The sequence below is a fragment of the Rhipicephalus sanguineus genome, chromosome 2 (assembly GCF_013339695.2).
Source record: "Rhipicephalus sanguineus isolate Rsan-2018 chromosome 2, BIME_Rsan_1.4, whole genome shotgun sequence".
Taxonomy (NCBI): domain Eukaryota; kingdom Metazoa; phylum Arthropoda; class Arachnida; order Ixodida; family Ixodidae; genus Rhipicephalus; species Rhipicephalus sanguineus.
Window position 1 is genome coordinate 164,532,295 of NC_051177.1, and position 27,728 is coordinate 164,560,022.

A 27,728-nucleotide genomic window follows, 5' to 3' on the forward strand; every position below is an offset into this window, starting at 1 on the left:
CTACCAGGGTGGCCCATACTGCTGCTGCTGCGGCGGCAGAAAGCCTTGCTGTGGTGTGGGTCGACACACATTGACGACTTCAACGAGCCAGACAATGTGCCGTCCCAGAGAAATCAGCATCGGTGCCCCAACAGGCCACAAGCCAAGCGAAACACGGCGAGAGACATTCTTATTCCTAGAGACGTCTTGTGCAGCTAATAGGACTGCATGTGTTAGACCCTTTTTGATTTTTACTTCATTAAGAGTTGTTCTTTTGTAACTGTAAATCTATGTGTTTGCGTGAGTGCACTCGCGGCTCGATTTTGCTCCTTGGCGAGCGGTCCTGGGTCCACACTACATCTTTATTCTATCACAGCCATTCGCAGTGAAAGGTGCCAACAGGCGACACTTCTGTCGAGTATAATAACCTTTTCATGCAATCCCAGAATGCCCAGCAGGTACGTTGAGCACTACAGGAAAATTGTGTTTGTCAAGCGCACTGGCTGTTTGATTGGCTGCTGCTCACTGGCGTTGTGGGAGCACGAAACGAAAAGAACATGTCATCGCTTCTTGACTTTCCTTGAACCGTAATACTACACACATCGAACGCATCTGCATGAATCTATGAGCATGAAATGTGAAAGGAATTATGCAGTCAGGGTAGGTATTACTGAGCAGATGTATATCGGATGTAGCAGTTAAGCGGCATGTGCGTTATCCTGTGCCAATGCCACCCAGATGCACTGCCATGAGCTATATTAGCTGGAACACCAAATTCGTGTTTATTGTAATGTCCCGATATGAATGTAACTCTTGGAATTGCAAGAGATACCCTTCCCCTTGAGCATTTATTGTGAAGAACACTTTTGCGATTGCCAACTGCATTTAGCCGCTATGGCCTTTAAAAGGAAATTTGAGTGTTTCTTAATAAGCAATTATATCGGGAAGGTTGATATGGATCCATCTTGGTAGGAAGCACACAACTTTTACAAGAGGACACAAAAGAAGAGACACAAGCGCTTGTGTGTCTTCTTTCGTGTCCTCTTGTAAAAGTTGTGCACTTCCTACCAAGATAGATGAGTGTTTCCTCTCATATTGCTCAAAACTTTACATATCTACGGTACAGTCACCTGTGAGCCAACACAAGAAAACAAACCGGCATTTGTAAAATACAACACCTACATTTAGCATCAACGAAGGGTGGTAGATGCCTATCCTTCGTTACCTATGATGCGATGGACGCACATGCCAATAGTGAGTGCAATTTTACTAAATGCTGACTATACTCTTTCACATACTCTTTAAATATAAGAACCGTACCTTGTGGTCACCAACAGTGTCGATGGACGATGATCCCAAATGCATCTGCAAATTGCATAGACCCCTCCTGACTTCATCTAGGGAATATATCTAGTAGTATATTTCTTTTATTTAATTTATGACATAGAACATACTTGCACAAAAAAAAAAGAAAAGACAGACACTTCGGAGCCGTTAAGGTGGTCCGAAAATGGCAAGCGGAAATGCTAGGCAGATGGAAATCGTAGAGCGGCCGTCGCAGCGAAGCACAGAATAAATTTGTAGCAACAGTGCAGAAGAAATTCATGACTGAATTACCCACAACTATGTTGCCCCTTGCCAAATTCACTTGATCTGAGAAGTGCTGGCATGATGCAAGTGTCTAAGCATGTTAAAGTGTGAGGCGTGAGCTCGCCACTGCAGCAGCTGCGGCGTACACATTTTTCCCATGAGCGCTTGCGCACCCATTGGTGGTGCTCGTGTGCTTGAAAAAGGTGGTGATGATGATGATGAATAGTGGTGTTTTGTGGCGCAAGGGCCATGGGCGGCCAAAGAGCGCCATGTCTTTTGTGTGGTGTTGGCGATGACCAATGATTTCGACGACAGGGTGTATTATGGCTGTATAGAGGCCTAAAATCACGCGCTATAAATAAGCGTAAAAGGGGTGTATACAGTATAAAATTATGGCACTGACAAGTGATGTGATCTATGGGTGTGGGTCGAATGACGAGTGAGTACGGTATTTACAAGTGAGTAGCGGGAAAACAGCACGAACGCCTCCTCAAGGCCTTTGAGCCCAAAGGCCGGGAGGCAGGTGCTTCCTTTGATAGAAACCGCAGCAGCAGCCTCAATCACGAGGCCGCGCTACGGAGCGCCTGGAAAAATTACGTTGAAATTATGTACACTTTTTAAAAATTCAAAGAGGGACTGATATTTAAAAAGGGGTTCTCTGCCAATGAACATAGCAGGATGAAGTGGGTACTGCAGGTATGCAGATGAAAAATGCTTTCTCCTGAGAGCGTCTAGTTTCGTGCATTGTAGTAGGGTGTGAAGTACGGTTAAAGGATCGCCACAGTAGTCGCACAAAGGTGGATCGCCTCCGGACAAAGGGTATGAATGTGTACTGTATGTGTGTCCAATCCTAAGTCTGCAGAGTGTAACTTCTGTGTGGTGTGACTTTGATACTGGTGTCCAATTACCCAGTTGCGGCTTGATAACATGCAGTTTATTTTGTGTGTGCCTATCCCATGTGCTCTGCCAAAAGGCCCTGAGCTTTCTTTTGAGGAATGGTTTTAAGTCTAGCGGAGGGATAGCTACGGCTGTATTGGGACTGTTTTCGTGGGCGGATGCTGCTAGCTGATCCGCCAACACGTTGCCTTGTATCTCGCGGTGCCAAGGCACCCAGCACACTACGACATGTTGTTTGAGGGAGTAGATCGTGCATAAAATAGAGTATAGCGAGACAAGGACAGGATTTGTGTGCTTTGTCATAGTTTTTAAAGCTTTCACTACACTTAAAGAATCCGTGTATATCACTGCCTTTTGTAGTTTCATTTGTTTTATGTGTTTAACTGCCGCAAGTATCGCGTAAGCTTCTGCCGTGAAGATACTTGAATCAGGGTGCAGAATACCGGAATCGGAAAAGGATGGACCGACGGCTGCGTACGACACAGAAGTGTTAGACTTTGAGGCATCTGTAAAGAATTCAGGGTGTGGGTACTTGTATTGTAATTCGAGGAAGTGTGTACGGATATGCGCAAGTGGCGCGTGCTTGGTAACTTCGACGAAAGAAACATCGCAATCTATAAGCTGCCACTGCCACTGCCACGGCGGGAGATGTGGAGCGGGAGCCATTAGAGAGTGTTCGAGAAGTGGCACACCCATTTCTTCAGCTAGGTGCCTCACATGAAGTGAGTACGGCTGTCTCATAGAAGGACGGTTGTGAAAAAGTTCAGAAGCAGACAACTCATTGATTGTAGTGTGTGAGGGGTGTTCATTGTTTGCGTTCACTTTGAGGAAATATACAAATGATAGGTAAGATCTCTGGAGGTGTAGCGACCACTCATTCGATTCGACGTAAAGGCTTTCCACGGGGCTGGTGCGAAAGGCGCCCGTAGATAGTCGAATGCCTAGATGGTGGACAGGGTCAAGCATCTTTAGGGCGCTTGGTGTCGCATACTGATAGATTATTGCCCCGTAGTCCAGGCGAGTGCGTATGAGGCTTTTATGCAAATTCATCAGACACTTCTTGTCACTACCCCACACGGTGCGTGACAACACTTTTAGAACATTCATTGCTTTTATGCATTTGTTTTTTAACTGTTTAATGTGTGATACGAACGTCAGCTTATTATCCAGGATAAGGCCTAAGAATTTGTGCTCCGTCTTCACGGAGAGATGTTGGCCATGCAGGTCAATATCTGGATCAGGATGAAGGCCTCTCTTTCGAGAGAACAGGACACAGGTGCTTTTTTGTGGATTAAGACTGAAACCATTCTTGTTTGTCCATTTAGAGATCTTGTTCAGACCTAGCTGGACCTGCCGCTCACACATGGAAAGGTTGCAAGATTTAAAACCGACCTGTACATCGTCGACATATGTGCAATAAAACATATTTCGTGGTATGCAAAGACGCAAGGAATTCATTTTGATAATAAAGAGTGTACAGCTGAGTACGTCACCTTGTGGCACTCCAGTTTCTTGAAGGAATGGTCTTGACAGAACATTTCCTACTCGCACACGGAACGTACGATCCGAAAGGTAGCTCTCTATTATATCTAGCATTCTACCACGTACACCAAGGTGGGACAGGTCTCTTAATATTCCAAAGCGCCATGTCGTGTCGTAAGCCTTTTCCATATTGAGGAACACAGAAAGGAAGAACTGCTTGTGGACGAATGCGTCACGGATTTGTGCCTCGATACGTAAAAGGTGGTCAGTGGTGGATCTACCCTCGCGAAATCCGCACTTTCCAAGACGAGGGGATTTCGCCGGAAGACCAGATAGCATTGTACAAGGAAAGTACGGTTTTTTGCATTTCGGCAGGTAGGTGTTTCAACATGTCATATACCACACGGTCAGAACCCGGGGCGGAATTACTGCAGCAGCTTAGTGATACCTGCAGCTCAGCTAAGCTGAAGGGTTGGTTGTATGCCTCGTGTTTTGTACATTTCCGCTCTGGTTTTTGTTTTTCTATTCTTGTTTTGTACCGTTGGAAGACTTCAGAGTAATGCGCGGAACTAGACACTTGTTCGAAATGTGCGCCGAGGAAGTTTGCCTGGTCTTCCAAGGTGTCGCCTTGTGTGTTTACTAGAGGAAGTGAATGTACTTGCCGCCCTGCTACCCTACTAACCATATTCCATACTTTAGCCTCCTGTGTATACGAATTGATCCCTGTTAAAAATTTCTCCCAACTTTCTCTTCTTGCCTGCCGGCGCGTTCTCCTGCCTTGAGATTTTATGTTTTTAAAACCGTCAAGGTTCTCGACTGTCAGAGAGTCCCGAAGCAAACTCCATGCTTTGTTTTGTTTTTTGCGCGCCTTCCGGCATTCATTGTTCCACCATGGGACCCGTCGTTTGCCAGACAGTCCACTTGTTTGTGGGATAAATTTGGTGGCAGCATTAATCAAAAAAGCTGTGAAGTAGTGTACAGCTGCACCTATGCTTAAATCACACATGTCTGTCCAACTTAAGAGAGCAGTCTTACGCAACTGTTCCCAGTCGGCTTTGTCAATGTGCCATTTGGGAACCTGTGGGGGACATTCATTTACTATTTGTGTGCTCAGAACAATAGGAAAGTGGTCACTTCCGTAAGGGTTATATATGACCTTCCATTGAAGTAAGGGTAGAAGTGATGATAATGCTGAGGTCTATAGACGAGTAGGTACCGTTAGCGAGGTTATAGTATGTTGCCTCTTTCTGATTCAACAGACAAGCACCCGAAGAAAAAAGGAATTGTTCAATTAGACGACCTCGCGCATCGCATCGAGAGTCACCCCATAGGCTGCTATGTGCATTGAAGTCCCCAAGAATGATATAAGGTTCTGGAAGTTCATCTATTAAGGACTGGAATTCCTGTTTTTGAAGGTTGTCGTGTGGAGGTACGTAGAGAGAGCAGATGGTGACGAGTTTGTTCAAAAGAACCGCTCGAACAGCCACTGCTTCCAGGGACGATTGGAGTGGTAAATGTGTGCACGCTACTCCTTGATTAAATATAACAGCTACACCACCGGATGATGCCACGGCGTCATCCCGGTCCTTTCGGAAAATAATGTGACTGCGTAGAAAGTTGGTGTGTTTTGATTTTAAGTGTGTTTCTTGTACACACAGCACTTTTGGTGAGTGTTCGTGTAAGAGTTCTTGGATATCGTCGAGGTTTCTTAGCAGTCCTCTGACGTTCCACTGTAGAATTTGTATGTCCATTTTAATGTATGTAGTATGGTGCTGTGTGTACAAAAAGTGCTTCCTTAAGTTACAGGGCCCTTTCTAGGCCCCGTAATGCGTGCTTTTTCTTTTTTGGCGCGCTCCAAGGAGTTGCGCCGTTCCTTCGGCGTCTGAGACGCCGGAGTCGTGCTGTTTGTGTCCATCACCTCTTCAGAGGTGGTGGATGGTGCCTGCACAGCAGGCACGTTCGCGGCGGCTTTGGGCCTGACTGCGCTTGCAGCGGCCTTGGGTCCGGCAGGCTCGGGAGTCTGCTGGCCCTCTTTGGGAGGTGACGGAGCAGCACAGGCTACTCCAGCCGGGGGCGCTGATGGCGCGACCGCAGTCACACTCCGTGTAACTCTTGCGGGCGCTGGAAGATGTGGCGCGGCGCCCCGGCGTGACACATCGGCGTAGGAGGGACTAGACTGGTTGTGGAGGGAGAAACGTTTGCGAGCCTCTTGGAACGATAGGTTGAATTTGACCTTCAGTCCTATTATTTCTTTCTCTTTCTTCCACGAGGGGCATGATCGTGAGTAGGCTGGGTGGTCCCCTTCACAGTTCGCACAACGAGCTGCAGAGGTGCAGCTCTCAGACAAGTGCTCCTTGGATGCACATTTTGCACATGTGGCGCACCCTCTGCAGCTTTGCGACCCATGTCCAAAGCGCTGACACTTGAAACAACGACGGGGATTCGGAATATATGGTCGGACACGAAGCTTACAATAGCCGGTTTCAATGGAGTCTGGCAGGTTGCTATTTCCAAATGTAATAATAATGTGCTTTGTTGGGATCTGTTTATCATCTCGCCTTATTGTTATTCTTTGGACTTTGACTACGTTTTGGTCCTGCCAACCTTCCAGCAGTTCACTTTCGGATAGTTCGAGGAGGTCATCATCAGAGATCACACCGCGCACCGTATTCATCGACCTGTGCGGGCCCACTGACACTGGTATGTCCCCAAATGCTGTGAGTTTCGATAGATTGTCATACTGTGTCTTGTCACGAAGTTCGAGGAGGAGATCGCCGCTTCCCATTTTTGCTACCTTGTAACCTGGGCCGATTGCTTCCGTGAGAGTTTTGGACACAAGAAAAGGTGAACTTGCTCGGACTGGTTTGTTTTCATTCTGACTGTGTACTAGTACATGGTACTTCGGAAAGATCTGTTTAGGTTGTTGAAAAGAAAAGTTCTCATCGGTGCGCCACCTTTTCAGGCGGCGATCAGGGAGTGCGGGAAAAAGGTTATCCATATGAGAAATTTGAAGTTCGGCGGCGATGGTGACCACCCACCACCGAGCCCAACGAGGGGACGCTTCAAGGTAGAACACTTGAAGACGCCAGCCATACATCGCCGCTATAACCAAATATAACTACCCATGATTGAGTAACTACACAAGGTTAACCCTTGCCGCCAGGAAGACTGGAAGTAAATAGAAGAGAAGAGTAGACAGGAAAGATGTAAAGTGAGAGAGAAAGACGAAGATGAGGGGGGAGAGAGACAGGAAAAGGCGACTGCCGGTTTCCCCTGGGTGGGTCAGCCCAGGGGTGCCGTCTACGTGAAGCCGGGGCCAAAGGGGTGTGTTGCCTCTGCCGGGGGGCCTTAAAGGTCCAATCACCCCGCGTCGGCTCAACCCCCAGGATCCCCTTATCCCCGGACACGGCAAAGCCACGCACGGCTAGGCGTGGGAGGGGTCGAAACCCCCCGTTAGCTTGGGTCCGTGGTGTCGCTACACACCAAACGCCTACTTGCGCAGACGCCCCTGCGGAGGCTTGAAAAAGGTCTATTACTACACTGCTAGATGACATGATAGCATCCTCGTGGTCTCTGTGTAAATAGCATGCTGACGGAAGCTGCTATGTATGGAATGTAGGCGTGTTTCCGGCCCACACAGCACATTTGGACACAATTTACTTACAAGTTCTACATCATCTAGGTCAGGGGTCTCAAGCACGTGGCCGGTGGGCCACATGCGCCCGCTGACCTTTTTTCACTTGCAGACCGGTACGCACATGACTGCCTTCGTACCATATATATATATTTTTTCATCTCCTTAAGTATGTTCAGAGCTATGCAGACATGACTGGTCTCAAGCACTGTTTTCGTGAGGCACCCAGTGTTGCCATGTGTTGAAACATAACTGCGGAACAAGAACTCTACATTTCATAATCGCCATAACAATATGTAATTCTGGAGGTCTGTATTTATGTGTTTTTCAAATACTCACATCAAATTCCCTTGAGAAATGACCGATGTATGAGAGATGGCAATGGCATGCTTTCGAATGGCAACATTAGCTGACATCTGGTACAAGCTGAGGACACCCCCCCGCTGCAATCTTCCTTCACTGTCCAGGCCCTCGCGGGACGATATTTTGTAACTGCGGCCCAGTAGACAAGGGGAGTTTGGGACCCCTGGTCTAGGTTGTGTAGAAGTCCCCTGCCGTTCCACTGTATTATTGCGTCCACGTTAAAAGTGAATTTGTGCTGCGTGTCTCAAGAAGGACATTGACTTACTTTACTGGTTTTTTATCAGGCCCTGTAATTGGGGTTTTATCTTTTTTGGAGCAATTGAGAGAGCCTTGCCACTCCTTAAGAGCTGTCTGAATTTGACTGATGTCCACAGCATCTTCAGGGGCACTGGACACTCTCTCCAAAGAGCGATGGTATGTCGCGTAGGCTTCGTCTCAAGCGTCTATTGACCCACCGTCTTTGACCCCACTGGGTCTCGAAAGGTCCTCCTTGGCCTCTGCGACGCCTTGAGCGCTGCCGCAGCTTGTAGAAGCCACTGGTGTGGTCAGGTTCAATGCAGGCAGGGTAGCCTTGGTCGCTCCCATCATGGGGGGCGGTCACCTCAGCAAGCTATGCATAGAACTCGTTGTTCGGCTAGTTGGTGCATTGCATCAAGGAAATATATCCAGCCAAAAATGGGCAAACACAGGAAACGGTGAAGGAGACAGGAAAGCGGCTATGCGTAGCTTCAATGGCCACCTGATGCCGTTGTGATGCTGCCGCTCATTGTACCACTTCGGCAAATTATGTTTTTTCTGCCAATTGCGGAGAAGCACGCTGCCTTGCTTCACGGAACCTAATGTTTTGTTGGACTATGATAGAATTGCATTTTCTTTTTTCCGCACAGTGTTGGACCTGGAATATGCCGGGTGCTCTTCATCGCTGTTTGCGCAGTGGATCTCGGCATTGCAGTCATCATCAGCAGAGTGTCCCGTGGTGCCGCACTTTGCACAGGTAAGCTTCCCTCGATAACTCTGGGAAGCATGTCCAAACCATTCACACTTAAAGCAGCATCGTAGATTTGGAATGTAGGGTCTTATGCATAGCTAAGGTGGTCCGTTTCAACTTCATCTAATAGTGTGCCCAAAGCTAATGTTAGAATTATGTGTCGGGTTGGTAGCTATTTGTTTTCACATCTGATCTTTATGCATTGCACTTGTACAACATTCTCATCTTTCCCACTAGCAAGGAGTTCCTCATTGGTAAGATCCATTAAGTCGTCATCTGACACGACACCCCTGACGGTGTTTATCGTTTGATGAGCATTCACAGTGATGAACTTGTCCCCAAATGCTTCAAGGTTTCCTAATTTGTGGTCCTGAGACCTGTCTTTTAACTGCACTAGAAGGTCCCCACTTGCCACCTTCGTGGCCTTATAGCCACTTCCGGTATCCCACTAAGGCACTTGGACACAAGGAATGGTGAAATGTTCCGGGCTTTATTATCTGAGTTCTTGCAATGAATGACCTGGTACTTGGGGAATGTGTCTTGTTTTTCAAAAGAGACTCAGAGGTTGCATTGGTGTGCGATCAGCTGAAAAAGGATTCAAGGATCCCATGGAGACAAGTGGTCTGTTCGGCAATGGTGCCTACCACCCATCATGGAGCCCAACATGGGTTTGCAACTGAACACATAAACATGTCTGCACAGTGCAGGGAACTACGGCACAGTGCACAGTATGCACTTATGCGTGAGTGTACGATACGCATGAGTGCACGATATGTGCACAGCTAGTGAATTTACACAAATACGTCGATCAATCTCTCAACACTTGGCTCAAAGCAAAAGATACGGCATAGGCTGATACCCATCGACTGCTTCACATGACAGTGATTCCCATAATGCATGGAATCTGCCCGATTTTGTTACTATCATCGCCGCTGCACTTTCTGCACTCGGTGGTCGGACTCAAAAAGGAAAACCTAAAGGACATCAGCACCTACATTTGTGGTGCAACCACATCTGTCACAACAGTTCAGCAAGCAAGTTTGGAAGGACTGCCATTATTTCTTTGTTGCTTGTGTGGTGGGACTCATCTGTCACAGCAACTGCATGCGTACCGCCACGTCATCACCACGTGGCAAGTGCCATGTTGCTAAATACACTGAGAGACAAACGAAGGTCCTGCGATAAGGAGACAAACGAAAGAAGAATAAGAATTAAATAGCCAACAAACATGACATCCCAAAAAGCATGCTGCTGACATACATCTGGAACAAGAAGATCGCTCAAGATGTCTATGAGGCTGAAACTTTCACAAAGGACCAGAATGGGCAGCACTTTGTTGAGCACCTGGACGTGGGCATGGCGACGATCATGTGGATTAAAGAAAAAAAAAAAGGAGCCAAGACACCACACTGGGTGGCAGTATCAATACAACGAAGATGGCGGATTTTGCAAAGTGCACCAATATCACCAACTTTGCCACTTTAGAAGGATGGTTCCAACGCTTCCGAGATAGTCACAACTTGTTTTTCTTGGTGTGTGTGGTGAAGTGAAAGCGATGAATGTAGAAACAGGCACCATGTGGCAGAATAACGTGCTACACGACTACTTTAACAGGCGCACACCATCTGAAAATTTGAACGGTGGGACCACGTTGTTTTCCGAGCATTCAGACAAGAACAACACATAGAAGGAGGACGTGCGTGCAGGCGGCAAGTGCCTCAAACAGTGGGTGACTATGTTGGTTAGAGTTAATATAAAGAGAACTGAGAAGCTTCCACTGTTCATAGCTTGCACTGTCCATACTTTGGAATTCGCAGAAGCCTTGCTGCTTCAGAAACATACGCACACTACCTGCAGACTATGTGGTAAATCCCAAATCTGGACACAAAATTTGAGCTGAACAATGGGGATGTCTTTATGAGTAATTAAAGGGGCGATGACACCCAATTTTTGATCATAATCCGTGTTATGTGGGTTAATGCTTGTGTGTTCACGAACAAGCTGGCGAATTTTTAGCGCACTTGGTCGAGCACTTTACTTATACTTGAATATTTTAATAAAGACAAAAGCGGCCTAAGAGTCAGGCAACACTGGCGCACTCGCGAGCCGTGACGTAACAAGCTGCTTGCTGTGCAAGCGTCTGCATTCCGGCGAAGAATTTTGTTCCCTCGTCAGCTGCGTGTGCAATTGAGCCATTTCAACTTTCTTCAGCTTGGCATTAAAACTGAACAATATGCAGCGGCTGAAACATTGGTACAGGACGACGACCCCGCTGCATGCAGCACATGATGTCACAGATGCCGTGGCAAAATGGCGGTCGCCGGCAGTAAACGGCGTTTATAGCCGGCAACTTCTATGGCTTATTTTGTACTGAAATATTCTTGCACAATGCATGTTTCATACATGTATAGGTACAATAGACCCTCAACTCCTATATTTCACTGAAAACCACAAATTGTTGGGTGGGCGTGTGACACCCAATTTTCCATCATAATCTGTGTTATGTGGATTAATCCTTGTGCATTCACAAATAAGCTGGCGAAATTTTAGTGCATTTGGTCGAGCACTTAATTTATAATCGAATATTTTTACAAACACGCGACCAGCCCGAGAGTCAGGCAACACTGGTGCACTCGCGAGCCGTGACGTAACAAGCAGCTAGCTGTGCAAGCCTCTGCATTGCGGCGAACGATATTGTTCCGTGCTCAGCTGCTCGTGATATCGACATATTCGAGCTTTCTTGAGCTTGCAACTGAAATTGAACGATTTGCAGCGGCTGAAACTTTGGTAGAAGATGACGGCTTCGTTCCGTGCTGCACGTGACGTCACACGCGCCATAGCAAAATGGCGGTCGCCGGCGGCGGGCGGGCTTTACAGCTGGCGACTTCTAGGTCTTGTTTTGCACTGAAATAGTCTTTTACGGCCCACTTTTGAAATCCGTAAAGGCATAATAGACCCTCTACTACTAGTTTTCGCTGAAAACCACAAATCTTTGGGCAACCGTATCATGACCCCTTTAATAAGAATTCGTGGGGTATTACGTTCCAAAACAAGGAAATTATTATGAAGTAGACCATAGTGAGGGACACCGTACTAATTTTGACTGTCTGGTATTCTCTAACATGCGCCTAAATGTAAATGCAAGAATGTTTTTGCATTTCACCCCCATCAAAATGCAGCTGCCGTGGCCGGAAATCAAGCCTGCAACCTCAAGGATAGCAGTGCAATGCGTCAGCCTGCAAAGCTGCCAAGGCGGGATCCTCCTTATTGACAACTGTTCGGCATACAAGGTGGAGGCATAGCTGAGAGCTGCTTTTTTAGGGGCGAAGCTCCTTAAAGCGGCACCCGTTCGTCCCTCGTAGTTGTAGCGTGTAACCAGTCGTAACGCTATGATGATATGTGGTGTTTAATGGCGCAAGGGCCAATTGATGGCCAAAGAGCGCCAGTTCATGAGACAAAGGGTGTGAACAATGGTTGCGGTAAGTAGCTGTATAGGGGCCTTAAAATTCCTCGCGCTAAAGGCGGGTAAAACATATATATATATTAAAATCATGAGAGTGACATGAAATATGTGCAGTGGAATGAATGACAAGTGGTCGCAAGAATAAAACTATGAAGATATGACATCAGCACGAATGCCTCGTCAATGCCCTTGAGTCCAAGGGCCGCAAGGCAGGTGCTGTCTTTAACGTATTCACCGCAGCAGCGACCTCTGTATAGAGGCCGTGCTACGGATCACCTTGCTATATGACATGAAAACTCTGTACATCGTTTAAAAAAGCAGACAGTGACTGATATGTAAAAAGCGGGTCCCTACCGATGAACATTGAAGGATGAAGTGGAAATTGCTGACGGTAGGGTAATGAAAAGTGTTTTTTTCTGATAGCATCGAGTTCCTTGCACTGGATGAGGACGTGAAGGACAGTGAGTGGCTGACCACATCTATCACACAAAGGTGGCTCGCCACCGGACAGAAGGTGTGTGTGTGTACTGTACAGTAAAACCTCGGTAATTTGTACTCGGTTAATTGGGAATCCCGGATAATTTGTATTATTTGCGCAGTCCCAAATTTTTACATGTAAATTTAACCGGATAATTGGTGCGGCCAGTCTGCGACTTCCCGGTTAATTGGCACACTTGGCCGCAACTTCCAAGATATGCAAAGGGTGTTGCGAATCTCGGAGGCTGTAACTAAAACATGCTTTTTTTTTTTTGATGTACGGATCTCGAAGGCCATGTTTTTTTTACTGGAAATACGTCGTAGACGCCATGTTTTAGCAATTGCCAGGCGGCGATGCGTGCGGTTGCGATCATGATCATCATCATCTCAACAGCGATGTTAGCCACTCTAGCGAAGTGAATGTTTTGTGGAGTCTTTGTGCCATTTGGATGTCGGCTGGCGAGCATTGTGCGATTCGGTGCGACTGCTCCATTTGTCTCCTGTCTCCGCTTGAGTGTCTTCCCTGTGAATTAGTTGATTGAGGTGTGCTTGGAAGGAACATGCCGAAGTACAAGAGCTTGTCCCTGCACGAAAAGGTGTGCTTAATTGAAGAGGCCAGCAAGTCGATGGCGTCGAAAACGAGAAGAGGCAACCTCCGCTGAGTTTGCTGTCACCGCTGTCACTTGCCCGTTTGATGAAGAAGGGGAGTCTCTATGCGCTCGATATGAGGCTTTGCACGCGGACGAGGAGTGCACTCCAATCGGATTCTCCGAGTACGCAAATGTCGAGTGCACAGTGCAGACGTGTTACGCCGACATCGACAGCGAGGCTGCGAGATCGACCGATTCGGCCTCTAATCTTGACAGCGATGACGAGCCCTCCCGAGCACCCCCTTTGGCGGATGTCATCGATGCCTTGAGTGTTGTGCGCAGCTTCGTCGAGTGCAACGGCGGCGAGGCTGAGATGCTGCGCCTCATTGACAGGCTGGAAAATGTGACTTTCAGTGCTGGGAACTACCGAACGCGTCAGTCACGCATGGAGGAATTTTTCTCCAAGTAGGCTGACTTGCCACAATAAAGGTGTGACTTCCGTACATCACGTTTTCTGGCTGATTTCTTTGATTTCGCGTTGTTTCGGATAATTGGGAATCCCGCTTAATTGGGATATTTTTCTCGGTCCCGAGGCCTTCGAATTAACGAGGTTTTACTGTATGTGTGACCGATTCTAAGTCTGCAGAGTGTAACTTCTGTGTGGCGTGATTTCGATACTGGCGGCCAATTACCCAGATACGGTTTGACAACGTGTAGCTTATTTCGTGTATGCATATCCCATGTGGTCTGCCAAAAGGCTCTGAGCTTTCTTTTAAGGAAGTGTTTTAGGTCTAGTGGGGGAATAGCTAAGGATGTATTGCGACTGTTTTCGTGCGCGGATGCTGCTAGCTGGTCCGCTAACACGTTGCCTTGAATCTCGCGGTGCCCTGGCACCCAGCACACTACGACATGTTGTTCGAGTGCGTAGATCGTGCTTAAAAGAGAATACAGCGAGACAAAGATGGAGTTTTTGTGTCTTTTTAGAGTTTTTAAAGCTTTTACCACGCTTAGAGAATCTGTGTAAATAACTGCCTTTTGTAGTTTTAATTGCTGAATATGTTTAACGGCCGCAAGTATCGCGTAAGCTTCTGCCGTGAAGATACTTGATTCAGGGTGTAGAATACCGGAATCCGTAAAGGATGGCCCAACGGCTGCGTAAGACACAGAAGTATTGGACTTTGAGGCGTCTGTAAAAAACTCTGCACAAGTGTATTTGTGTTGTAGTTCAAGGAAGTATGTGCGGATATGTGCAATAGGCGCGTGTTTCGTTACTTCCATGAAAGAAAGATCGCAGTCTATAAGCTGCCACCGCCACGGCGGTAGTTGTGCAGCGGGAGCCCATAGACAGTGTTCGAAAAGTGGCACACCCGTTTCCTCAGCTAAGCCCCTCACACGAAGTGAGTAGGGCTGTCGCACCGAGGGACGGTGGTCGAAAAGGGCAGAACTAGATAAATCATTAATTGTGGGGTGTAAGGGGTGTTCCTTGTCTGCGTTCACTTTGAGATAGTATAGAAACGACATGTAGGATCGCTGCAGGTGGAGCGACCACTCGTTCGATTCGACATAGAGGCTTTCCACGGGGCTGGTGCGAAAAGCACCCGTAGAGAGACGAATGCCCGAGTGGTGGACAGGGTCAAGCATCTTCAACGCGCTTGGTGTCGCAGACTGATATATTATCGCCCCATAATCTAGGCGCGTGCGTATGAGGCTTTTATAAAGATTCATCAGACACTTCTTGTCACTACCCCACGTAGTGCGTGACAATACCTTTAAAATATTCATGGTTTTTATGCACTTGTTCTTTATATACTTTATGTGTGATATGAAGCTTAGTTTCGTGTCTAGAATTACGCTGAGGAATTTATGCTCCATTTTCACAGGTAGCCGCTGACCATGCAGATCAATGTCCGGATCGGGATGGAGCCCTCTCTTTCTTGAGAATAATACGCAAGTACTTTTTTGCGGGTTAAGGCTGAACCCGTTCTCGTCTGCCCACTTGGTTACCTTGTTCAAACCAAGTTGCACCTGCCGCTCGCACATTGAAAGGTTGCAAGATTTAAAACCGATCTGCACGTCGTCGACATATGTGCAATAAAACATATTCCGTGGAATACACAGACGTAGGGAATTAATTTTTATAATAAAAAGTGTGCAACTCAGGACACCACCTTGAGGCACTCCAGTTTCCTGGACAAATATTCGGGACAAGACATTACCCACTCGAACACGGAACGTGCGATTGGACAAATAGCTTTCGATTACGTTCAACATCTTTCCTCGGACACCTAAGTGGGATAGGTCTCTTAATATTCCAAAGCGCCATGTGGTGTCGTAAGCCTTTTCCATATCGAGGAACACCGAAAGGAAGAATTGCTTGTGGACAAAAGCGTCGCGAATTTGTGCCTCGATACGGATAAGGTGGTCAGAGGTAGATCTACCCTCTCGAAAACCGCACTGGTATGGGTCGAGCGATTTGTTTGCTTCGAGAAAATGTATAAGTCGGCGGTTTATCATCTTTTCAAAAAGTTTACACAGGCAGCTTGTTAGTGCAATGGGCCTGTAGCTCGCAACGGAGGATGGGTCCTTGCCCTGTTTTAGAATGGGAATAATAACGGCTTTTTTCCAGGCCGAGGGGATCTCGCCAGAAAACCAAACAGCATTATACAGGGAAAGGAGGGTTTTTTGTGTTTCAGATGGCAGGTGTTTCAACATCTGATATACAACACGGTCGGAGCCTGGGGCGGAATTATTGCAGCAATTAAGCGATGCTTGTAGCTCAGCTATGCAGAAAGGTTCATTGTATGCTTCGTGTTTTGTGGATTTACGCTCTAGCTTCTCTTTTTCGATTCGTGTTTTGGATCCTTGGAAAGCTTCACTATAGTGCGACGAGCTCGACACCTGTTCGAAGTGTGCGCCTAGGAAGTTCGCCTGGTCTTCCAAGCTGTCACCTTGTGCGTTTACTAGAGGAAGTGAATGTGCTTGTCGGCCTGCTACCCTACTAACCATGTTCCAGACTTTAGCCTCCTGTGTATATGAGTTAATTGCCGATAAAAATTTCTGCCAACTGTCGGCATGGAGGCTGTCGGCGAGTCCCGAAGCAGCCTCCATGCTTTATTTTGTTTTTTGCGCGCGTTTCGACACTCAGTGTTCCACCATGGCACACGTCGTTTGCCGGGCAGTCCAGCTGTTTGTGGGATACACTTCATTGCAGCATCAATCAAAAAAGCTGTAAAGTAGTCAACAGCTTCATCTATGCTTAAAGCACGCATGTTGGTCCAACTTAAGAGAGCCATTTTACGAAACTGTTCCCAATCGGCTTTGTCAATTTGCCATTTGGGAACCTGTGGAGGACATTCATTAGCTATTGGGGTGCTCAGAACTATAGGAAAGTGATCACTTCCATAGCGATTATTAATGACCTTCCATGTTAGTAGGGGCAGAAGTGATGGAGATGTGATGCTGAGGTCTATGGACGAGTATGTATTGTTCGCGAGGCTATAGTATGTTGGCTCTTTTTTATTCAAGAGACATGCGCCGGAAGAGAAAAGGAACTGTTCAATGAGACGTCCTCGCGCGTCGCAGCGGGAGTCACCCCATAGACCACTATGTGCATTGAAGTCCCCAAGTACCAGATAAGGATCTGGAAGTTGATCTATTAATGACTGGAATTCATGTTTTTGGAGTTGGTAGTGGGGAGGTATGTAGAGAGAGCAAATGGTGACGAGTTTGTTCGAAAGAACTGCTCGAACAGCCACTGCCTCAAGGGACGTTCGAAGTGGTAGATGTGTGCATGCTACTCCTTGATTAACTACAACAGCTACACCACCGGATGACGCCACGGCGTCATCTCGGTCCTTCCGAAAAATAATGTAACTGCGTAGAAAGTTGGTGTGTTTGGATTTTAAGTGTGTTTCTTGTACACACAGCACCTTTGGTGTATGTTTGTGTAAGAGTTCTTGGACATCGTCGAGATTTCTAAGCAGTCCTCTGACGTTCCATTGAATAATTTGTGCTTCCATATTGGATGTTAGGTAGTGCTGTGTGTACAAAAAGGAAGTGAGTGTTGTTTAGGTCGAAAGTTAAAGCTCAAGTTGCAGGGCCGTCGTCGGGTCCCATTATCGGCTTTTTGGTTTTCTTAGCCCGCTCCAGGGAGCTACGCCGCTCTTTCGGTGCCAAGGGCACCGGAGTTGTGTCCATTGCCTCGTTTGAGGCACTGGACGCCCGCGTATGCGAGCTGCTGGCTTGTTTGTCCGACCTCGCCTGGCGAGACGTGGTCGTGAGACCCGACGACCCTGGAGTCGCCGGGATCTCTGGCTTGGCAGGTGGAGACTTTGCCTGGTGTGACGAAGTCTTGGACGCCACCGAGCTGGAGGGCGATGTGCTCTCCTTGGCCTCTACGGTGCCGGAGCTTGTAGTGGCCGCCGGTGTGGTCAGATTCAGAGTAGGCGGGGCAGCCTTCGCTGCTCCTACCATGGGGGCGGGTGGCGTTTGCCTCGGCACGTTGCGAGTGGTCCGGGCAACCGCGATAGGCCGTTGTGGTGCTGCCCCCCGTCGCACCACTTCGGCAAAAGACGTTCTTGGTGGAAATGACGATGAAACTCGCTGTCGTGCTTCGCGGAACGTTATGTTTTCTTTTACTTTTATCGTGAGTACTTCTTTCTCTTTCTTCCAGGCAGGGCAGGCCCTGGAGTACGCAGGGTGATCACCTTCACACTTCGCGCAGCGAGTCTCATCGCCAGCGCAGTCATCAACAGAATGACCCGTCGTTCCGCATTTTCCACAGGTAAGCTGTCCTCGGCAGCTCTGAGACGCGTGACCAAACCTTTGGCATTTAAAGCATCGCCGCGGGTTTGGAATGAAAGGCCTTACAGGGAGTTTGACGTAGCCGGTTTCAATGTTCTCGGGTAGTGTGTTGCAGGCAAAGGTAAGGATCAAATGCTTGGTCAGTATTTCGGTGTTGTCGCGCCTTATCTTGATTCGTTGGACATGAGTGACACTTGAGTCTTTCCATCCATCTAGTAGTTCTTCATCGCTGAGGCCGATCAGGTCCTCATCGGACACTACACCTTTGACACTGTTCATACTTCGGTGTGCGCTCACAGAGATCGGGAAATTTCCGAAAGCAACAAGGTGTGCCAGTTTGTCGTACTGCTGCTTATCTCGTACTTCTAGGAGTAAATCTCCAGCTGCCATTCTTGTGACTTTGTAACCAGTTCCAATTGTTTCTCTGAGACATTTCGCAACGAGGAATGGCGACATCCCTCGTGCTGACTTAGTTTCATGTTGACTGTGTATGACATGGTATTTGGGAAATGATTGTTTCTGTTGCTGAGATATGGTTAGCGTTTCATCGGTGCGCCACCGTTTGAGGGAGCGATCAGTTGGTGAAGGGACAATATGTGCCATATAAGACGTGAAAATTTCGGCAGCGATGGTGGCCACCCACCACCGAGCCCAACAAGGGGACGTTACAAGGTTGGATAACGCTTGGAGACGCCAGCCATGCATCGCTGCTATAACCTAATATATCTAACCAAGGTTGGTTATTTACACCAGGTTAACCCTTGCTGCCCAGAAAAATGGAAGTCAAAAGAAGTGAGGAGAAGACAGGACAGATCAAAAGTGAGAGAGAAAGACGAAGATGTGAGGAGGGGGAGAGACAGGAAAAGGCGACTGCCGGTTTCCCCTGGGTGGGTCAGCCCAGGGGTGCCGTCTACGTGAAGCCGGGGCCAAAGAGGTGTGTTGCCTCTGCCGGGAGGCCTTTAGGTCCAATCACCCGGCGTCGGCTCAACCACCAGGATCCCCTTTTCCCCGGACACGGCAAAGCCACGCACGGCTAGGCGTTGGAGGGGATCGAAACCCCCCCCGTTAGCTCGGGTCCGTGGTGTCGCTACACACCAAACGCCTGCTTGCGCAGACGCCCCAGCGGGCCAGTCGTAATGCTAGTACCAGATCTTGACCTCCAAGGTGGTGCCAGTGGGAGATTTTTCCTGTGCGTTGTTGAACAATAAAAAATTCGCAGCGTGCGCGTTAACTAAAAGCCGAATTCTTCTGTCTCTCATTCCCCATTAGCAGCCATTGGCATGTTCCAGTAGGAAACGTTAGTAGAAGTAGAAGTGTAAGTGTTAGCTAAAAGCCGACTTCTTCTGTCTCTCATTCCCACTAGCAGCCATTGTTTACTTCCAAGGTAGTGCCTGGTGAGATTTCTCCTGTGCGAGATTAAACAATAAAAATTTTGTTGAAAACGCCGTTGATTGATGAAATAAACCAACGAAAGACGCCAGATGTTTTGTAAAAGCAAAATGAAAAGACGCCAGATGTTTCTAAAGCAAAACGAAAAGACGCCAGCTGCTTAACGAAAGACGCCAGATGTTTTCTAAAGCAATGGCTTTCTAAACAATGAAAATTCACAGCGTACATGTAAAATTAAAATGAGCTGCAAGTCGTCATAACTCATCGAACCTTTAGTATAAACGCGCCCGATCTCACGTCGGTGATGATGTACTGGGCAGAATTCACGGAAGATTCACGGTTTACCGATGAACCTCCGCAGCTTCGCCCACTCATCATCATTCACTCCGTGGATATGCTGTGATTTTTTCAGTTCATCAGCCTATAGACCACGGCATTGACGTTTTCAAAAGTGTGTTCCTGTGTTTCAAGAATGAAAAGGGCCATACAGTGTCATTTTTCATCGCCTTGCGTATTCTTGTCTGTGCCTGCAGCCAGGTGACGTCAGAAACAATTGGCAAATGTTTCTACCACTGTGGTTTGGGTGCCCCTAGCATGAACACCAGCAAACTTGAAGAGCATGATTGTGCTCCTGCCCATCTACGTCAAGTGTGCGCGACAATGTGGACTTCGTAGAGTATGTCACTGTCGACAGCTGTGGAATGTCTTGAAGTGCTGTAACAGATGATGACATCACTGCCCAAGTAGTCAGTCAAGATGAGTCAAGATGAAGAAGAAGAAAAAAAAAAAAAGGGTGACCTTATTTTTAGGTCTGGCGGTCCCATGCCGCCAATTTCCCACAGGGTGGATGCCCTCCCAAGTGACTTTGAACTTCGTTTTGCCGAGCACCAGGCCGGAAGTGCGCTTGTCCCTATTTTACCGGTAGGTACCCGGCGGCAGCAATTCTCTGCCTCCCACAGCCGAGGCGGATGCTCAACTATTTCACCAAGGCTGCGGTGGGTTAAGATGCGCCCAGGGGCCTTTACAGAACCTTATGGGGCCACCTTTCGAGATGAGTACCCATTAACAACCGAGCGCCAGGTAGGTGTACTCCTCTACCCCTTTGGAAAAACCGGTGGGTTCCCGGTCGGCACTGGGAATCGAACCCGGTACCTCCTGCATTGGAAGCGGACGCTCAACCGTGTAGCCACCGCAGCGGTAAGCGCAAGGATGACGATTGCGCAAATGAAAAAGATGAGGTTAAAACAGCAGTGGACCTATTATGGTTTCAAATGATGAAGAGACTGAATCCCGCCTGGATGTTTCTCAATTTTGAAGAGCATGAAGAAGCTTTCAGCCACATTCGCGCACCGGGAAATAAGACGACAGCTTTGTGTTCCGATGGAAGAAGCCAAATATAATTTTTTCGAAAAATAGAAGGCAGTTCCCAGATGTACTCCCTCTTTTTACTTTACCAGCTTAAAATTCGGTTAATTTGAACTCGTTTGGGATTCCTGTGAAACTTAAATTAACGAGCCTTTACCGTACATACTCTAGCAAAGTGGTTCTCAAATAGAGATCCATCCATACTCGAAAGAAAAAAAAAATGTGTTGTTTGGAGGCACACTGGTCCTATGACAGTGGGCCCCTCTAATTTTTGGTATGCTTTGTGTTGTATATTATACTCTACCACTTTGTTCTGTTGTGTGGCCCCAGTGGGCGCACCACAAGATATATAAAAACACCCTCGCGGCGGCCGAGGGTAAGTTGGGCGTGGTGTGGAAGTTGTGTGTGAGCTTGCTCCTTTGGAGCCACCAGCAGTGCTCGGTGCTTCCCTTCGCACATGCATCCTGGTGTAGTCAACATGCATCCTGAATGCTTTCCATTTACCGCTGCTTATCCACTGCAGCCAGCAGCCATGAAGCAGGTCATTGGCAACATCAGCTGTGGCGATACCCGTTCAGTCTGCTTTCATCGCGGCGAACTAAGTCTGCCGATGCGGCTCTTGCCCTCAGCACATCGCCGCTTATCGTGTCACACATAGACAGCCACCGCTTCCAGGAAGCTCAGCAAAATGCCTGGTGATAACGCCCTTTGTTTAGAACCATCCAGGAATACCAGCAGTACCGTGGACGCAGTGGCTTGAAGATTTTGAAACACATTTGCTCGCCACTGGTGGCCAAAGATTTTTCGCGGAAAGCAAAGCTGCATTGTTGAGAACACTTCTTGGGAGTGAAGGTCAGAGGCGAGCACGAGTTGCACTCGCCGTGGCATCGGAAATGCCAGGGTCAGCCAAAGACGCCTACTCCATATTGGTGAAAACGGTAACGGCTAAGTTCAGCCCTCCAGATATAGAAGCCATGGCACCACTCTCGTTTCGAAACCTAGTGTAAGGCAACACTTCCCCCATAATGTTTCTCTTAGAATTGCAAGACACCGCAGAAAAGCGCAATTTCGGTAACCTGAAGAACCGGCTGCTGCTCTAACAACTACTAATTGGATTGACTTCTGCGCAGCTACGCGAATGTTTTGCTTGTCGAGGAGTCCACACTTACGTTCCAGAAGGCCATGAAGATCATCAAAGATGCTGAGCATGTCCAGCGTCGCCTCCAGAAATACGAGCCTGAAGCACTCGTACAGCTAAACACAGCGCTCCATCGAAGTCTGGGGCAGCACCGTACTCTGCCGCGGGTTTTTGAGCCTTCTACTAAACCCCTGCCACGTCAACTCACCGCACCAGCATTACAACCAGCCACCTCATTCTTGAATTGGCTGCCCCAACTGTGGCAACGTTTGTCCCGTGAGTGGCAAGGTTTGTTGCCAATGTTTCAAGAGGGGGCATTTCGTCCCGGTGTGTCGTAGTCGCCATCGGCATGGCACCAGCAAGCCTCCAGGTCACGCAGCCCCTTCAGACTTTGTCGTTCAGATCGTGTCGAGTCGATGGCCCTGTTGGATAACCGACTGGTTGTCCAGACTCTGGGATGTTACAACGATGTTGAGGTGAGGGAAAGCCTTTATCTCTATTTGTTTCCTCAGTTTCCAGTCTGTCTGAAGACTTGATTACACGCTCTTCGTCAGGCCTTTTGTGTCTGATTCCAGACTAGTAGCTCTCCAAAAAACGCTGTAAGACTATTCAGGCGCTATTGTTCCATTTCTCGGGTCTTTTCAAGCTCTGGTAACGTTCAGAAATCGCACTGCTGAGATACTGTCCTACGTTGTAAGAAATGGATGATCCTTTCTTGGTACTGATGCAACCCACCAACTGAATATGATTCTCGCAGGCGACAACCTTCAATGCTGCGACACCAGCACCCAGTCAGTCCCAGTGAATACCGGGTGTTCGAGTGCACCATCTTCGCCCAAGGTTCTTCGTGAGATGCCACCTGTGCCATCTAACACGTTGCAAAAATTTACCGCATCAGGTATGGTGGGCCACCTACCAGCTAGATTCAGCCATTTCGAACACTTCTTTACTCCTGGCATTGGCCTAGTACACATTGTGACCCATCAGATTCGAATATGTCCTGCAGTTCCACCGCAATGCTTAAAGCTCAGGTGGCGCCCTCTCACATTGCAAGAACTAGTCAAACAGGAAATAGACAACTTATTATGACAAGATGTCATAGAACGTGTCTCGTCATCAAAATGGGTGTCCCCCCTTGTTGTTGTTCACGAACAGAACGAAGCCATTTGAATGTGTGTTGATCTGTGTGCCCCTAACCAGGTCATTAAAGGGGTACTGACACAAAATTTCGCGGCCGAGATAGCCTGCTGGATCGATTCCCGTGTACGTGCGTGTACCATCTGCAAAATATCGGCAGCGAATAAAGCTTGGAAGGTATTTTACATGAATTTTGAAGTTCGCGAGCGCGATCCAGCATTATAGGCCGCACCTAGTGCATTGACACCCTCGGAGGTGACCCGAGGTGACCCCCCTACTTCCCCTACGTAACCGTTTCAGCCGGTACAAGTTACGATGACGTCGTAGCCGCCATTTCTGTTTTGACGCGCTTCCCGACGAATCGCTCCTCACCAGCGGGTCAAACATGAAGTGATTCGCCACGTCGAAAATTCCTTCGATCCCCGCCGCAAGAAAATCGTCGCCGTCGGACGACGATGAGCCCGACGACGACAGACCGCGCGGAAATGCGTCACTGTTCTGTGTGCTCACGTGACCGAGCGTTTCACTCGCTAGGTGGTGATAGTTGCACCCGGCGGCTTGCCGTTTTTGGAGCTCTGTCAAACCGAAACTGAGGCTGTGTCGGTAATGAGGAGCTTGTAATTAATTATCTGTCGCGCGCTGCAGCAAACGATGTGCCGTGTTATGACTAACAGGCCCCCAGCAACACATTGCAGCAAAAAAACGCGGGGCGAAAATTTTTGTGTCAGGACTCCTTTAATATTAACAACTTCCCATCGCCTCCCACAGAAGACTTGCTGCAGTCTCTGCAAAGTGCTAAATGGTTCTCAAAGTTAGATCTTGCCTCGGACTACCACTAGGTAACACACATGAACATGGCCGCGAGTTGACAACCTTTATAATGCATGAAGGCCTTTTTCGCTTTGAGCACGTATCTTTCGGGCTTACTTCCACTCCTTCTGCATTCTAACAACTCATGCACCAAATTCTCTCCGGCTGTTCGGGTGTAAAGATTTACATTGACGACATCATCATTTTTGACAGCACTCAAAAGGAACATGACAACCTGGAAAAAGTTCTCACGCAGATTTCTTCCTTGGGCTTAAAGCTGAATGACAAGTGAGTCTTTGATGCCCAAGAACTGTCTTTCATTGGACACAAGATCTCAGTTCGGGGCATATCGCCTCTCGAGAAAAACATTCAGCAGGTTGAGACATTTAGCCATCCGTCCACTTCAACCGAACTATGCTCTTTCCTTGGTTTGACTGAATATTCACTTAACAAAACACGTTGCGGGGCTAGTTGCTGATACGTTCTTATTTAAAAATTGTAGCGCTACATTAGACGAGGACAAGAAGAAAGGTACAAGACAGGACGGGCGCCGACTCCAGCAGAGTTGGAGTGAGCGCCCGTCCTGTCTTGTACCTTTCTTCTTGTCCTCGTCTAATGTAGCGCTACAATTTTTAAATAAGATTGACTGAATATTATTCCAAGTTTGTGCCACGCATGGCCCATGTAGTGAACCACTTCATCATTTGCTGCGTAAAGATCTCCAATTCGACTGGGATGTGGCCGCTGAGAACAGGTTCCAGCAGATATAAAAGTATCTTCACGATGTGCCCATTTTATTGCTGTTTGACCTAACCTTGGTTGTGTGTTATCCCCAGATGCCTCGGATTACGGGCTTGGCACTGTCTTGCAACAGACCGATGAAGGAAACACTGACTATTCAATTTGCTTCTCATTCTCTCTCTCTTGAGCTGAGTGCAGGCACTCCACTGGCAAAAAAGAAGCTCTGGCTTGTTAATGGACTTGTGAAAAGTGACACGTCTATCTCTGGAGAAGGAACTTCACACTGATCACTGATCAGCAGGCACTATATGGCAGCCTTTGCCATGTAGATAAGAAAGTCTAGATCACTCTCTACCATTCTGAAGAACACTTGCCATGTTGAAACCGAAACCCCAATTGCCTTTCCACACATCGCCATGCGCAAGACAGACGATAATTGAAAACTTTTTTTCTTTCACGCAGATTTTTTCTACCGTACAGGTAGAACAGTAACGTTTGTAGAGAAAACGTTGCATCACCCAGTAGACACTGGACATTACTGATGGTAAACCTCAAATACATGCATGAATGGCTTCAGTACTTTTAAAGAATGAGCTGTGTGGAAAGTGGCCTTTTGCCTCGATGTCTACAATGGTAAACTTGTAGTTTAGCTGGCATGTGCAACAGCGAAGAGAACCACAGGATTATATCCTGTGTAGTTAAAAATCCGTTGCAGTTGGGGCACTTGATGGCGTTAAGCTTCTCGCCAATACAACCAACACAATCAGAAAAGTTCCACTTCTTGCTAAAGCAAATCTTTGTTTGCCTGTTGTGGTTGGACACCTCAGCACATCAGGTGCAGGGGTGCAAACCCCAACAAGCAAACAATGACCCAGATGGCCGGCAACATTTACCTTGGCTCCATGGGATCTTTGCTTGTCAACACACGCATTCTGTAGCTGATTCCTGTATCTACAGTTGGTGTTATGGTAGTGAGGGACTTGCAGGCAAAAAAAAAAGAAGGATCCCATTTAATGACGATTTCGAGCAGTCACTCTCCACTAGGAGCCAACTCATGTTAACTTCATCAGAATAACTGCAATTCCTTTCTCTTCTACCACAGCTTGCTTGACTGCTTCTTCATGAATTCATGAAACGCTAGTAACAGGGAATAGATGTTGCACAACTATAATGCCCAAAGACATTACTTATCTGAACAATTTATTTGGAATTGCAAAAAAGAACACATTTATCTTAATGTGACCATGAGGCTTTCCACATGCCGATGGGCCTTCTGAGGATTGCTGGATGAACAATCCTGCTATACACAAGATCTTTGTTATTCTGAATTAGGAAATAGAGAGATGGTCTTATTTCATCACTTTTAGGTGCTTACGCCCGCAGAACTGCAAGCCCAAGAGCTAGTCTGAGGTATGCGGAGTCAGCGTGTTGTTGTTGTGTGGCCCAGTTTATGCTAATACTGCAAAGTGCAAAGTGATTTCCCACGCTGCTGTTCTGACCACTTACCGCAAACGAAGGACGTAGGCCGGCTCTGCAAAAAGGGGACATGGGAGACCCCACGCAGGGAAAGAAAGGCGACTCTGTCGTTGCACTGTTGAACAGTAGAGCCGCCAAAGCCGCCCCCCACTTGGAACAAAATAGAAGAGGTGAACGGGAAGCGTGTTGCGCAGACGGGGCAACCCAACGTACGGCCACCTGGTTTCAGTGTTAATGTTTGGCACCTGCGCGCCCTTTGAGAACGCGGTAAGAGAAAGGAATCAGTTTTACGACCGCTTGGCCGGCTGCGACCGAAGGATGCTTTTGTGTGCAATTGCCCTTAGGTCACAATTATGGCATTCGAAACGTTCAAGCAATCCGGTCCCCAGCTGCACGGGATGACTGTGTTTCCTTAGGCTGGCAGAGCATCTCACTGTCACGTACACATATCGCCAGTGCCCAGGGCCTAGGAATGTTCTCGCTGCTGTTGGGGCGACTTCTTGAAAGAGATATTTGGTGTGCGGGCTGGTTACGAGTGAAAGCCTGAACGTGGCTTCCGATGATATGTGGTGTTTAATGGCGCAAGGGCCAATCGATGGCCAAAGAGCGCCAGTTCATGAGACAAAGGATATGAACAATGGTTGCGGTAAGTATCTGTATAGGGGCCTTAAAATTCCTCGCGCTAAAGGTGGGTAAAACATAGATATATATATTAAAATCATGAGAGTGACGTGAAATATGTGTAGTGAAATGAATGACAAGTGGTCGCAAGAATAAAACTATGAAGATATGACATCAGCACGAATGCCTCGTCAATGCCCTTGAGTCCAAGGGCCGCGAGGCAGGTGCTGTCTTTAACGTATTCACCGCAGCAGCGACCTCTGTTTAGAGGCCGTGCTACGGATCACCTTGATATATCACATGAAAACTGGGTACATCGTTTAAAAAAGCAGACAGTGACTGATATGTAAAAAGTGGGTCCCTACCGATGAACATTGAAGGGTGAAGTGGAAATTGCTGTCTGTAGGGTAATGAAAAGTGCTTTTTTCTGATAGCATCGAGTTCCTTGCACTGGATGAGGACGTGAAGGACCGTGAGTGACTGACCACATCTATCACACAAAGGTGGCTCGCCACCGGACAGAAGGTGTGTGTGTGTACTGTATGTGTGACCGATCCTAAGTCTGCAGAGTGTAACTTCTGTGTGGCGTGATTTTGATACTGGCGGCCAATTACCCAGATGCGGTTTGACAACGTGTAGCTTATTTCGTGTATGCATATCCCATGTGGTTTGCCAAAAGACTCTGAGCTTTCTTTTCAGGACGTGTTTTAGGTTTAGTGGGGGAATAGCTAAGGATGTATTGTGACTGTTTTCGTGGGCGGATGCTGCTAGCTGGTCAGCCAACA

General features: G+C 47.7%; 1 protein-coding gene and 1 pseudogene across 1 annotated transcript; one reads left to right on the forward strand and one right to left on the reverse strand.

Moving 5' to 3' along the window:
• On the reverse strand, positions 1–8,533 carry LOC125757398 (sterile alpha motif domain-containing protein 1-like). The gene is made up of 3 exons (XM_049412976.1): positions 8,401–8,533; positions 5,867–6,249; positions 1–48 (listed from the first exon to the last, which is right to left on the reverse strand). Exons 1-3 carry the CDS (start codon positions 8,531–8,533, stop codon positions 1–3), a joined length of 564 nt encoding a protein of 187 aa, XP_049268933.1.
• Positions 8,532–27,728, forward strand: part of LOC119382015 (piggyBac transposable element-derived protein 3-like) — a 24,985-nt pseudogene continuing 5,788 nt past the window's right edge.

What these genes read in the sequence shown, in the direction of transcription:
- LOC125757398 (XM_049412976.1), bottom strand. Translation starts at nt 8,533, where the DNA reads ATGATGGGAGCGACCAAGGCTACCCTGCCTGCATTGAACCTGACCACA. An exon ending in ACCCAGTGGGGTCAAAGACG is followed by an intron (nt 6,250 to 8,400) that starts GTGGGTCAATAG and finishes CGAACTGTGAAG; the next exon opens with GGGACCACCCAGCCTACTCA. An exon ending in CATCCACCACCTCTGAAGAG is followed by an intron (nt 49 to 5,866) that starts GTGATGGACACA and finishes CCCACACCACAG; the next exon opens with CAAGGCTTTCTGCCGCCGCA.